General features: G+C 42.9%; 1 protein-coding gene across 1 annotated transcript; it reads right to left on the bottom strand.

Moving 5' to 3' along the window:
- Positions 1–4,828: 4,828 nt before the first annotated feature.
- Positions 4,829–12,796, bottom strand: PCARE (photoreceptor cilium actin regulator). The gene is made up of 2 exons (XM_027696503.1): positions 9,021–12,796; positions 4,829–4,958 (listed from the first exon to the last, which is right to left on the bottom strand). Exons 1-2 carry the CDS (start codon positions 12,794–12,796, stop codon positions 4,829–4,831), a joined length of 3,906 nt encoding a protein of 1,301 aa, XP_027552304.1.
- Between the last annotated feature and the right edge of the window lie 378 nt (positions 12,797–13,174).

Below are 13,174 nucleotides of genomic sequence, written 5' to 3'. Positions count from 1 at the left end.
TCTGCAGAGATTCATCTCTGCCTTGCTATATATCTTTGTGTGTCCACTGGAATGCCTGGAAAGTTTTGTTCACAGCTTTACAGTTGCTCCTCTAGGGAAGGGTGGGTCTTTGTTAACATCCTTAGACTTCAGCTTTGGTTCATTCCTATCCTAAGAAGCCAGTGGTTCAGTAGTATTTATAATAAATGAAGGGCAGCCTGTAACACTGAAAGCTTTCAGTTTCTCTTTAATTGCTATACAATCAACTCAACTATGCCTCAAGGAAAACTTTATTAAAGCAGAAGGGATTCGTATGGAGTAAGATAGGCTTATCACCCCTTTTTCTTTGAAATAACCTTGATAAGGGGTGGGCTCTGTACAGTCTAACTTCAGAAATCCTCATACTATTGCTTAATGCAATCACATGTTTGTATATTAGTAAAGAAAAAGAACATAATGAGGAGAGGAAAGAGGCCAGATTTTGAAATTAAGAATGTTGGCGAGTGGAGAAAAATTAGGGGACGTGAGGGCTGTAATTTTGTGCTAATGGTGGTGGAACAGGATGGGTGCAGGGCAGGCATATGTAAGATGAATGGAAATGGGATAAGGGGGATAATGTGGTCCTGAGTCTTGATCACCTTGTCCTGTTGAGTATTTACTGTCTGTATCTGCACATCTTTCCTTTTGACATTAATATTTTCATTATTCATCCAAAAAGGGCTATGGGCAAGAAATACAAACATGACATATTTGCTCCCAATTTTCATATGCTTCAGTACACAGCTGTGAGTTTGTGTTAACCTTAATTTTTACCTGAGGACAACACAGAATTGAGCCCCTAATTCAGACTGCAGGTATTATGGATCTTGCCCATAGGATATTGCCCAGGAAGATCAAAATCTGACTTTGAAGTTCATACCTGTTACATGCATCTCCACATGCTGTAGTCATGATAGCACTGAGTATATTTGATGTGAAAGAATTAATAATTTGCTAATCTAGAAGGTTTTCTCTTCAGGAGATGCTGGCAGTTCCTTACTGATGAGACATGGCAGTAAGAACAGGTTATTTTATCTCTGTGTTGTGATCTCTTTTTCTTCTTATAGCAAAGGGGATAGCTTCTCAAAATATTCCTCTTAATGATAAAACTTCATAAATGAATATGAAATGCCTTGAATGTTTAGAGGTGTGACAGTGCAAATGCTGTAATACGCTATGTTTATTGATAACCTGCATAGCATTCTCAGCCATATTGCTAATCACAGAACCACAGAATATTCTGAATTGGAAGGGACTCGCAAAGATCGTGAAAGTCCAACTCCTGGCCCTGCACAGGAGAGACCCAACAATCCCATCATGTGCCTGAGTGCATTGTCCAAATGCTTCTGGCAGGCTTGGTGCTGTGCCCACTTCTCTAGAGAGCCTGTTCCAGTGCCCAACCACCTTCTGGGTGAAGAACCTTTTTCTAATATTCAACCTAAACCCTCCCCAATACAATTTCAGGCCATTCCCTTGATTTCTGTCACTGGTCCCCACAGAGAAGAGATCAGCGCCTGCCCTTCCTCTTCCCCTCACAAGGAAGCTGCAGATTGCGATGAGGTCTCCCCTCAGTCTTCTCTAGGCTTTCTGAGGTTGTTCTTGAAGCCAAATAAAGCAACTGGAGTGTGTGTAGTGCTTTGGTGTTCTAATCATCTTCAGATGCTGAGGGCATGAAATGACAAGCCCCTTGAAGGTCTGAGATTTGAGCAGTGTCAGTGGAAACAAGGGCAGCTGCCAGCTTGTTAAAGGTCTCCAGATAAACTGCAGCACAGAGCTGTTGGCTGTTCTTTTCGCAGCTATGAGCCCTGGCTGGGAAACTGATACTGCTTCAGTCTGTGCTCAACACCTCTGCAATCCGACTCCACTGCAGCCAGTGCACTCTGATTTTTACCCTTAGGACAAAGCCACAGCCCCCTGCTCGAGTTAGCTGTGGCTGTGCATAGAAGCTCCACTGAACTGAGTACAAGATTGCCAGGTAGCTCAAGCTTAAATCAGGGCAGGGAAGGGTTGGAAACACAGCTGACCTATGTCAGTGCCCAGGCTGGATCCTGTAGCCTAAAAAAAAGACATATTTGCTTAATGAAAATGCAACCTAAATTAAGTGATGTACCAGCAAAACACAAAAGAAGACAAGCTTATGCTGGGGTGGGGAAGGAGAAAGTAAATGGACCTTTTATAGTTCAGTGCACTTAGGAAGGAATAAGTAGTATAACATGGGGCTAAGATTGAAGCTGGTTGCATATAGAATAAAAAAGAAATCAAACTCATACCACATATACAAAAACTCTGATTTATTTACATCAATAAAAAATAAATGTTAAATTTGAGTATGGTCTTATAAAACAATTGTATTCCAGAAATGTTGTATTTGTGAAAAATGGAGCTGTTGACCAAAAAAAGGTTAAAAAAATTTTTTTTAAAAAAAGTGGTGAGCCAAATTATAATATCTTGCATACTATAGTTACTCTTAATTTCATACTTGCAATAGAGATTGAAGGTAAACACATTATTTGCAAGAGTCCTGTACATTAACTGGACTACAGAGAATCTGTTAGCTATACATAATCATGAGTTCATGTTACAAACTTGTAGATCACTCCTGGAGAAACTCTGTGTCTCGCATGCAATGTTCAGTTTGCTGCAGCATCCTTAGGGCAGCATTGGAATCCTTCAGCAGCAGGTGCAGTGTTTAGGTAGGATTGTGTTTGCAATGGGCCTCCTGATGACCACAGCCTCGGTCAAAGCTGGAGAGATGCAGTGGTAGGATGGCAGCTCATGTACCACATCCTCAAGGAAGCCTGGTTTGGGGGAAAGATGCTTTGGCTGACTCCATGTCCAGCTAGCACACGTTGTGCTGAAGTGAAGTGTTGCCCCATGTGCTGATGCAAATTCCACAGAATTTGTTGCTTGGGGGATATACATAAATACTTTCTCTTAACTCCCCGTTATGGATGCCAGGAAATTTCAGCATGAAGCCACACAGAGATAAACTGATTGTAGTAGCTGAGGAGAAGCTGTCCTCCCACTCTGTTCCATGTTCATCTGCAAAGCTCCATTTAGTCATGCAAAGTGCCAGTTTTCTGCTGTCATGTTTCAGGCTGGTTTCTGTCTGGGTGGTTACAGAACAAGCCAGCCCAAAATGCATGCAAAAATGCATTTGTATTCTTATGCAGTAGGGAGAGAACTTCACTTCTGATGAAGGGGAAGACTAATCTGCAGAGTTAGCTCTGCTGATGATCTTTGCAGTATCTCCCTGCTGATTTTTCAACTTGAAAGGGGATGGTGCATCTGCCTGTGTGATTACTGGGTGGATCAGTTGGCATCTCCCAGCTGTTCACTGTGGGTGTGGCTGCTTTGCCACCTCAAGGTCACAAACCCCTGACCATCCAAAACACCTATTCACTGCGAGTTACTTCTCTATATTCAACACCCCACCTTAAACATAACAATTAAGGTTTCCTTGTGTCTGTGACATAAAATGGCACTGAACTTAGGGAAAGACGGTTGTGAATAAGGCACTGGACTAAAACTCAGGAGTTAGTATCCAGAGGGGTCCCTTATGCAACAGAAGATGAGCCTCAATTCTTCATTCATGAAGGTGGGCAGTTAAAAATCCTGTGTGAAAGTGAAATGGCCAGACACCATCATGATGAAAGCTGCAGGAAAAATTTAAACTATTCCTAACAAAATATGATACAAAGGGCTTTTTCCTCCTGAATCTTATTCTGTACGAAAGTTGCATCTGAAAACATGTCAAATAAAACTAAAACTAAATTAATTAAAAGTTGCAACCTAATCATGATGATATATTAGTTAGGTGAGAAAGATCCAGTAATTTCTGAAACTGTATTCAAGAGGATGCTGTAAAAGCTTAGGATTAATTGACTGTAAATAACTTATGCTTTTGTTAAGAAGAATCTGCCTAGACTCTTCAGTGAAATTACAATATATACCCTCAAGCAGTATAACTCAGAAAAAATTATAATACATTTTCGGGGAGAACAGGATTTTCTAGGGTGGCTTTCTTTAATTAAAAAAAAAAAAAAAAAACAAACCAAAACCCAAATGTGTCCTTGGATGACTCAGGATTTATAATGTTGTTTGATTGGGCTATTGCAAAACTACTCTAATCAGGATTAAGCCTTGTAGCCTGGAAACTAGAGGTGATAAGATTATCTGATCATCAAGGGTGATTTAGAAGATCAAAACCTTTTTGAGTGAGTAAGATCCCTAATTTTATTCCTTTAAAAGGGGTTATTTTGTTTTAACTTGTATTTGACCTTATTCTCTCCCTGCATATTGATAAACACTTAATTTAGAGATGTTGCTTTGCTGACACCATTGTTGTTTTTTGCAATAATATTCAATTGGTTCAGGGTTTTACCTTCCCCTGAGAAAAGTCACAACAGCCCCTTTTTACACAAACTGTGATGCCTCCTGAAAAAATAACATATTGAATAATGATCCCTTCTCATAGTTTTTGAACTCATCTATCTAAACAGTGAAAAAAAGGACTTGGCTACAGGCCTGGTCGTTATCGACCAAATTTGCCTCAGACTCACCCGGCTACAAAGTGTTTCTTTTGCTCCGTGTAGATCTTTGAGTTAAACCGTGGAATGAAAAGAAAAGCAGCTGGCTGGTGTTTCCTTAGATTGTTGAGACCAGTTGGGGGGTTTTGATGCAACGCCATCATATATTTTCCTTGCAAGAGAAGATGAAGCCATGTTTTGGAGGCTGGGGTGATGCTGCTTCTTCCCTCTGGGGCCTCTGGCCTTGCTCATTCCTCTGCCTTTGCAAGGGGCTTCTGCTGTCAGTCCCTCTGCAGCCCCTGGCCCACGATGTAGAGGTCGGGATGGGAAGTGGATCTGTTGGAGTCTTTGGTTTCAGGAGCACAAGAGTTGCTCCAACAATCACTTGCTTTTCTAGGGCTCTCCTCCAAGCTGCGGAAGAAAAGATGCTTAATTTAAGAGGCTAATGAATAGTGACTTTTTAAAACAGTGCTGATTAGACCATGTTAACCCACAAAGCAAAATGGTGCACAGTACTATGTCATTCCCTGTCTCCTCCTGAATACATGCTCTTTATGTGCATCACCCCGATTTTATTCTTGTCGTGCCAAATGCTCTCTCTCTCCCAAACCTCTCTTGGGAAACAAGCATTTTATATGTTGAACAGGGGATCAGTGTGAGACTGGGTTCTCTTGCAGGTAGGGACAGATTTCAATGAAGTGTCTTGTTCCAGACTGCTGGAGGAAAGGAAAGGTCTTACCTTTGATATACATCTGCTTAATGTGGTTACAGTGATTTCTGAGCACGCCAGCACAACTGTGGGAGGGGAATTCTGGTAGGATAAATCTGCCACTGAAGACAGGAGAACCGAGACATAGAATGTGGAAATGATGTTCCTGAGGTTGCACTGGCACTCTCTGGGGGTTCAAGGACTTTATGTATCAAGACTGATTAGAGCAGTGGAGCTAGTCAAGAGTATCTCACACTATGTGCCTTCGTGCTGAAATGTGTCCTGTGTTGCTGTAACTAATTAAAGTGGTTTAAGCTCAACATGGGGAAATATTTCAGAGCTACCTGGGAATCATTACTGTATTTTAAGTACATAAACTGCTAAACTGAACTAGCTTTCAACTACAGACAAGCTGTTACATCCCTGTTCTGACTGATAGGACTTTATTTTTGAACTGCTGAATGAAGAGATTTGGGATACATGTCCAGTTGTGAAATTAATCCAGATTCAAATATCCCCCAGTTGCAGAAGGTCTCTCTTGGGCTCCTTGCTTTGGAACTGATTCAGTCAACCCAATCCATTTGCAAGTTCTCTTTGAACATTATCTTAAAGGCAACAGTATTTAATCTTCTCTTTCTGCTCTACCTCTTGGGAAAGGAGCAGTCTCGATGAAGTACTATCTTGTTTAAGTGCATACACAGAAATTGTATTACAGATTAACAGAATTTCTATGAGCAGAGCAACTGTACCTGTTATGCCTTACTAAGATGCCAATAACTGCTGATTGCTGTCAAATGACCAAGCTTAGAAACCAGCACAGTTAGCTCAGTCTATCCATCCACAGGCTGTCCAAATAGGAACAGGCTGTACTGACTTGAGAACCTGAAACTGAAACTCTTGTCAGACACCCTAAGACTAAACCCAAAAACTCTAGCTCCAGTCCTAGTTAGGGCTGATGGCAATTTAAGTCCTGATATTCCTTGGAGCATGGGATGAACAGAAGATATGCTTGGAAAAAGAGTGGGTTCTGCCTTCTAGAAGAGCAGTGAGCGTGCAGGAAACATGCAAATATACGCACAATGCTGACATTTAATGCCCAGCAATGCCAGCTGGCAAAATGAGATGGAAGTTACCTCTTTTTTTTTTTTTTTTTGGCATGTTTCTACTAAAATGGGGTGTGTGGGAGGGGGGTACTGAGCTGCCTCTTGTTGCTTGTACAAGCTCCTGCCAGATTATCTTTGGCAATTTACTTCTCAGCAAACTGATGTTTTAATTTGGTATGGGAAAGGTGGAGGGATATATCTTACAGTTGGTGAGGAGGGGAGAAACTGGCTAACTCACTGATTTTCAAAACGTTTTACCTATAAAAGATTGTGACTGTCTCCCCTCTCTTCTGCTAATGAAGCTGCTAGTAACACAGAAAAATAACACAGAAAGTCCCCCCACAGACCAAAAAAAGGCACCGTTATATTTTGAAAGGAGAGACAGAGCAAGGGAAGGAATGAAGAAAAGGAGACTGACAGCTGGGTGGGAATGGCTTGTGAATTTGAGATTAGATGCAGACATTGCTAGAACGAGGAGGTTTAGGTTTAGGTTTAGACATTTTGAATTTTCCCTCCATTAGCTGGATGAATTACAAAGCAAAGAAAGCCCTGGCTGCTTAATGAACTTGGAGAAGAAAGTTGAAACGGAGTGTGGTGGTTTGTCTGTTAGAGCAGGGCTGAGCATCTGCTCATGGGGATGTGGTGCTCACCTCTGTGGCAACTATTCCGGTCCTCAGCAGGATGAGAGGACCAGCAGTGATGTGAGGAGCTTTCGGAGCTTTTGCCATGTGTTCATTCCTAAAATAGTCCTTCTCTGCCCATCAGCACATCTGCTGTGATATTCAGATTAGGCCATTCGATGCAAGGTCTGTAAGAGTTTACTCCATGCAGCTTATTTTAGTTGTAAGAAAACACGGAGTTGTGAATTGTGTCTTAAATCAGTGTATGTAGTAATTAATGGCCTAAATTTCCCTTTTGCTTATGTTGATATAAATTTGGCCTAACTCAGTAGTACTACTGTTGATGTTCATTGGTATAAATGATAAGATGAATTTGGCTTAGGATATATTTTGTTCTTCCAAAATGCTAGTATATCAGACTACTAGGATATATGACTTTTTTCATGAAAGGGATGATTTTATTTACAGTGGTTTTTTTAATATTATTCACTGTTCTCTGACAGACTATGATAGAAAGATAATACACCCCATTGAAGCATAAATTAGCTAACAATTTACCATAGACAAATTTTGAAATGGATCCATAAAACTGCCAGGGCTTTTTTCTTGCAAGGTTTGACATAAAGCCTCTTTTGAAAATATTTATTTCTGCTGGCAGGCACTGGAGTAGATAAAGCTGACTTCACACAGTACATAGCAATAACAGAAAACCCAGGAACACTGTACAGGAATTTTAGGAAATATTCAAATGTCAGACTATGATGCAATATTAGAACTGGAACTGCAAAATGGTTTGCATTTCCCAATGTTTTTTACATGCTTTGTTCAGCACATTCCTCTACCGTCAGCGTGGGAAACTTGGTCCTTATTCAGTCTCTGGCGAGGGAATGCCTGGATGTCCAGTGTCTGTGACTGTCCCTGCTTGCAATGCACTGAGTGCTTGTGCACCTCCAAGTGCAGTTTGATCCTGTTAGGGTTGATCTTCCAATCCCTACTCACAGGAATGATTCATGTGATTTCAGCTCTTCTGTGGCAAGAGCAAAAATACTGATCATGTGAGGAAAGGTTACCGGAGAAGCTTAAAGCTTAATTGACTTACACGTCCTAAGATGCTAAGAAACTAGAATAACAACACTGTACTTCCAGGCTAATCACTGAGTTACACTGATCTTTGAGTATTCCCAAATACATATTTGTTTCCTGGATGGCTTTATGATTTTTATTTATTTTTTTTTAGATGGTAGATAACATTTAAAGCTAAGCCAATTTTTTTTAATAAAAGACCACCAATTGTTGCAAACGTGGAATCGACATGTGTTGATGTTTCAATTTCTTTAAATTAATTTTCTCAGAGCAATGAATGGGACGCTTTTCCATTTGGAAAACTGGGCTTGGGCTGTGGACCCCTCAGACCTGAAATCGGCACCTAGATCTGGAAGTGTGCACAAGAAGCTCGAAATTTCAAGCTATAATTCTGTCTGCACATATCCTTGCCTACATATTATCTGTCTGTCATTCTTGCCAGCTATCTTGAAACATCCTCACATGGGTTTCAGCTGAACAGTTTACTGGATTAGAGGCTGATGATAGAACAATACCCCTCCTCTTGGTCCAAGCTAATCTTCTCATGAATATTTATGTCTATAACCTGAGGGTTGTTTCAGAGCTTTTAAGAATTGGATGTGGATGTCAATCCCCACACAAATAAGGAGAGTTCTGTGCTGTGAAACCAACACTGAATTTACCCTGAGATGCCTGTCACAGCCTATGTGTAATTGCAAGGCTTGAGCAAGCCATGGAAAGTTAACTCTTCCCTTTTTTTCAGACTAATAATCTACTGAAATCTGAGAGAAAACAGAAGAGAATATTTGACTGTGATCTAGTAACTACAGTGCTGTCTTTGCCCAGCCATCTCTTCTGCACATGAACAGGGAACTTTTCTGGGAAGTCTTTTAACAACACTGAATTCCCATTGGGAGTTTACAAAGCCGACACAGTGCTATATATCAGCTTTTCTGGTCTGAAGCAGAGAGTTTCTTACCTTGCTTGGTGAAGTGCGGGTTCGCTGCCAGCTGTTAGAGAAGCTGGAGGATGAAACTGAACCCCTGGTCGGCGGTCAGAGAAACTTCTCCTTACAAACGGCTGAGGGTTGGCGGTGGTCAGGGACAGCTTTCTGGTCCGGTCTCCGGGCTGCCGGAAAAGCAGACTGCTCTTTTGGGAATGTGATGAAGCTTCAGGCTGGCTGGTCACCTCAGCAGTGGGTTTGCTGTGTGCCGGTGGAGGTCTGGCTTCAAATAAGGAGGAGGTGGCCGGGCAAAATATCGAACGGACATTACTGGCCCTCTTGGAGGAGGGGAGCTGGTGCTCGTCCCCAGCATCCAGCCCAGCTCTTGGCCCCTTGTAGGAACGAGATGGGGAGGCTGGTGGGGAGGGAGTGGTGAGGAATGGAGGGGGGCTTGCATCTCGGCGGGAGGCTGGGGAGCCCCCCAGACGGTGTGGTGCTGGTGAGCTTTGCTTGTGCCCCACAGGAGGGCTGAGGGGTTTTCGATGGGTTGGCGGAGAGGACATCTTCTTCTGCAAGGGTGGGCTGGGCATCCTGGGACTAGAGGGAGGACTGGGCTTCCTCTGCATGGTGGGTGAGCTTGGTTGCACATTGCTAAAAGCCTGCAGAGAGTGTCTGTGCTGTGCTGGGGGGCTGAAAATCCGTTTCTCAGTTGGTGAAGAAGGGGGAGTTCTTGTTGGGGAGACCCTCCTGGCAAATGGTGAGCCTTTTTCATTTCTCCTGAGTGAATCTGGAGAGCTGTGCTTCTGGGACAGCACTGAAGTCGCAGGTGAATTGGGCTCTTTGCTCTCTGAGCTGTCGCTGTGTGGTATTGAAACCCCACTGGGGTTTTGTAGAGGAATAATTTTATGAGTTTGCTTGTATAAATCTGCAGCCTCTTTTCTCTGGGTTTCTAATATCTCCTCCTGGCTAGGGATGCGCACGTTGGTTGGGTTGAGCTCCAGGGAGTACCTTGGCAGTTTCTCATCCCCTGACCTAGTAGTCTTTAGACCTTTATTAGTCATCGCACTGGGGCCACCGATATTTTTACTTGGCAGTAAGTCAATGGACTGAAGGGAGGCTTTCATTTTTGGGGAAACTTGTGATCTCTTATTAGTATGAAATTCTGTTTTGGTGGGCTTTTTGGCATCTTCTGAAGAGTTTTCTTCTATTCTTGCAGTTTCTTCAGGCTCAGATAAGTTTTCAGAAGAAGTGTCCCTTAACATTTCAGGTGGTGGTGGTGGCAGGTTCTCAGCGTCTTCATCAGTCTCTTCCTTCATGTCCGTCTTGCTTAATTCTGCAGGTGGTGCAGGAGGAAAGGCATTTGGAAAGCTAGAAGAAGCATCATTGGTGTTTGAAGTGTTTGCATCTTCTACCGGTGAAATACGATGCTTAAGATTTAAAGGTGCCAGGCCTCTCTGAAAGGGAATGGTGGGTGGGACGACTGGAAGTCCAAATTTTCTGATGCACTTTATTGGTCCTAAAGATCTTAGAGGTGCAGCTTTTACAAGGTTGTCCGTAGGACTGAATGTTTCAATAAGCTTTTTGACAGACTGCCGGGGAACACAGCTGCTGCCACTGAGCGTTTGTGCTCCAGGAGGCTCATTTTCTTTGCCTCCTGACATCTCCTGGGTGGACACAGTAGCATTTAAAGGCTTCCTGCTTCCTTTTGCATCCAGCTGATGGTCAGGATTTTGATCAAACGTGAACAAAGGGACTTTATCCTGATTAGGCAGGATGCTGAAATTTTTTGAGAGTCCTGCCTTCAGTTTGCGGGACGACCTAGATATAATTTGCTCATCCTGCAAATAAGCTGCTGTTCTTGATTTCCAAAGCTCTGGGTTGCTAGCTGTATCCTTTCCATAAAACATTTTCAGCCTTTTGCTAAGCTCTTTTTGAGTTCTCTGAAGCTCTAGAAGGGTTGGGTCCTCTGCCTGGCTTCTGAGGGACTCCTCTGACCTGGACCGTCGTTGTTTCCCAAATGTTTTCTGGCTGCCTGTTGCTGTACTGGGCCTTTTTGATAGGACTGCTCTTCCACTCTCATCCTCTGTCCATTCTTTACGCCTGGATTTAGCTGGGACAAACTTGATTTTTTCACTGATGGCATCTTTCATCTTCAGAATAATTTCTTCTGTATCTGCATTCTCCGTCCTCTTGATGGACTGCCTATGCGTGCTATCAGTGATTGCAGGTGAAGACAGGGGCCTCCTTGGCAGACCATCCTTCCCCATTTCTGATGAACTCGTGTCATCATCATCCTCCCCCAGGGTGCTCCCTTCATCATCATCGTCATCATCATCATCCTCATCAGAAAGAAAATCTCTTGATTCATAGATTTTGAAATGTTCACCTTCCTGAGTAGAATCAGAGTGGAAGGAGTTGTAGGAATGGCTTTTGCTCAAGCTGGCATGTTGGGGCATGGTAGAAGCGCCTTCTGGTACTCCATCCTGGGAAGAAGTCGCTTCCTTGTTTTGCATGGAAGAATGAAACATGCCTTTAAAATGCCTTTCAAGTGCGCAGTCATGGGATGCAGCTGTGCCTGGTGACACTGTCCCATCTTTCATGCCCCCCACTGTTCTGGCATGCTTTTGGGATGGAGGTCCGTGTCCATAAGAATCACTTGTTTGTCCTCCATGCTGGCTGAGAGCACTGAACTCTTTGAGGGATTCATTGTCCACACCAATGCCACTGTCCTCCGAACAGAGAGTCCTGTCCTCACCATGGGACTGAGGGCATCCCACAGTTGAGGCTTCAAGCAGCCTTACCGTCCGCAGCAGGTGCTCATCAAAGGTTTGCTTGGCTTTCAGTTTGCCTTCCAAGTTGCTTGCAGCAGACTGCAGGTAGCTGCATGTCTCCTGCAGGGCGTTGGAGGTGAGGGAGGCCAGCATCCCACTCACTAACTGCATTTTATTGACCGTGTACTGCAGTAGTTGTTGCAGAAGATCAGGGTGCTCCTTCAAATCATCTTTTTCTGATGGCCACGCCAGATTCCCACCTACATCTTTGAGCAGATTTTCCCCATCATTGGCAATTTCTTCCAAGAGTTGGTTGATTTCATCAAAGCGAAGCACAAGAAAGCTTATCATCTGCTGTAGGAAGAGCTGAGTTTGGGTAGCCTGGCTGGCCATGTGCAGTATAGTTTCATACTTGGAGAGGTTGGGATTTAAGTAGGCATATGCACTCTGGTGAGCCTTAACGAGCGGTTCTGGGAAATCGACCTTCTTCTCTGCCTCACATGGGACCAAAATGGACTTTTCTTTACTTTTGCTAGGTCGACCTTGCTTTGCCAGCTTATTTTTTGGCTTCTTTCCTTTCTTTGGGATTTGCTTTGCATTGCTTTCGTTCTTGTCATCCCAAATGAAAGCTGCTGGTTCTGAATCACAGGAGGTTTGCTTTCTGATCTGTATGGACTCGGTGATGTGCTTTTGAGACTCAATCAGTTCAGACATAATGACTTCAGCATCTGTGGCTGTCCTCTCAATTTTCTTGTCTTCCCTGGGAGTCTGGGAGTCTGAATGAGCCTTGGAAGATAACTGTAAATTATCATTTTTGTCCTGCTCTGATAGTTTATCCTCCTCTTCTTCCAGGCAGTCATTCCTCTGGATCCCATATTGGCGTAATTCATCAATATTGTAGCAAGATGAACCTTTAACCAGCAGAGGGATTCCTTTATCTCTCGGATCAATTGGCAAAATGCTTTTGGGTTTATTCAAAGCCTTAAGACCACTTCTTGAAGCAGTACTAGCAATCTCGTTGTGAGAAGGTGTGCAACCCATCCTTTCTTCGTCTTTATTTTTGATTAAAAATCAAGATGAACTAGTGAAAACACAAGAAAGAATCAAACTCACTGTTTCATCCTGAACTTCAGACTGGCCTGTTTCTCAGGAGTTTTCCATCATGATCCCAGTTTTGTTTTCAATTTTGATTGTTGTTTGCCTTGAAATCTCATGTACTTATTGCATAGTATCTGCTCTTGAAGTTGTGCGCTGTTCCATTGTATGTTCCGACATTGCTTTTCTTCTTTGATTCAAAAAAGGAGTGTGAAAGCTCTGCTGGATTTAGAGCTAATGGATTAAGAGAACTTGCGTACCTCACTTCTGTCTTGACAGATGTCCACTGCAAATAAGATTTTAAGCTCATTAGGGTAAGCAGGT

Source organism: Neopelma chrysocephalum, unplaced genomic scaffold, assembly GCF_003984885.1.
Source record: "Neopelma chrysocephalum unplaced genomic scaffold, ASM398488v2 Primary Assembly neopelma1_108, whole genome shotgun sequence".
Lineage (NCBI taxonomy): Eukaryota > Metazoa > Chordata > Aves > Passeriformes > Pipridae > Neopelma > Neopelma chrysocephalum.
This window is presented reverse-complemented; position numbering and strand designations above follow the sequence as displayed.

Bases quoted from the DNA above. Each gene is read 5' to 3' on its own strand.
- PCARE (XM_027696503.1), bottom strand. From the start codon at position 12,796: ATGGGTTGCACACCTTCTCACAACGAGATTGCTAGTACTGCTTCAAGA. The intron at 4,959-9,020 runs GTAAGAAACTCT...TTTCTTCCGCAG, and splicing joins CCCGCACTTCACCAAGCAAG to CTTGGAGGAGAGCCCTAGAA.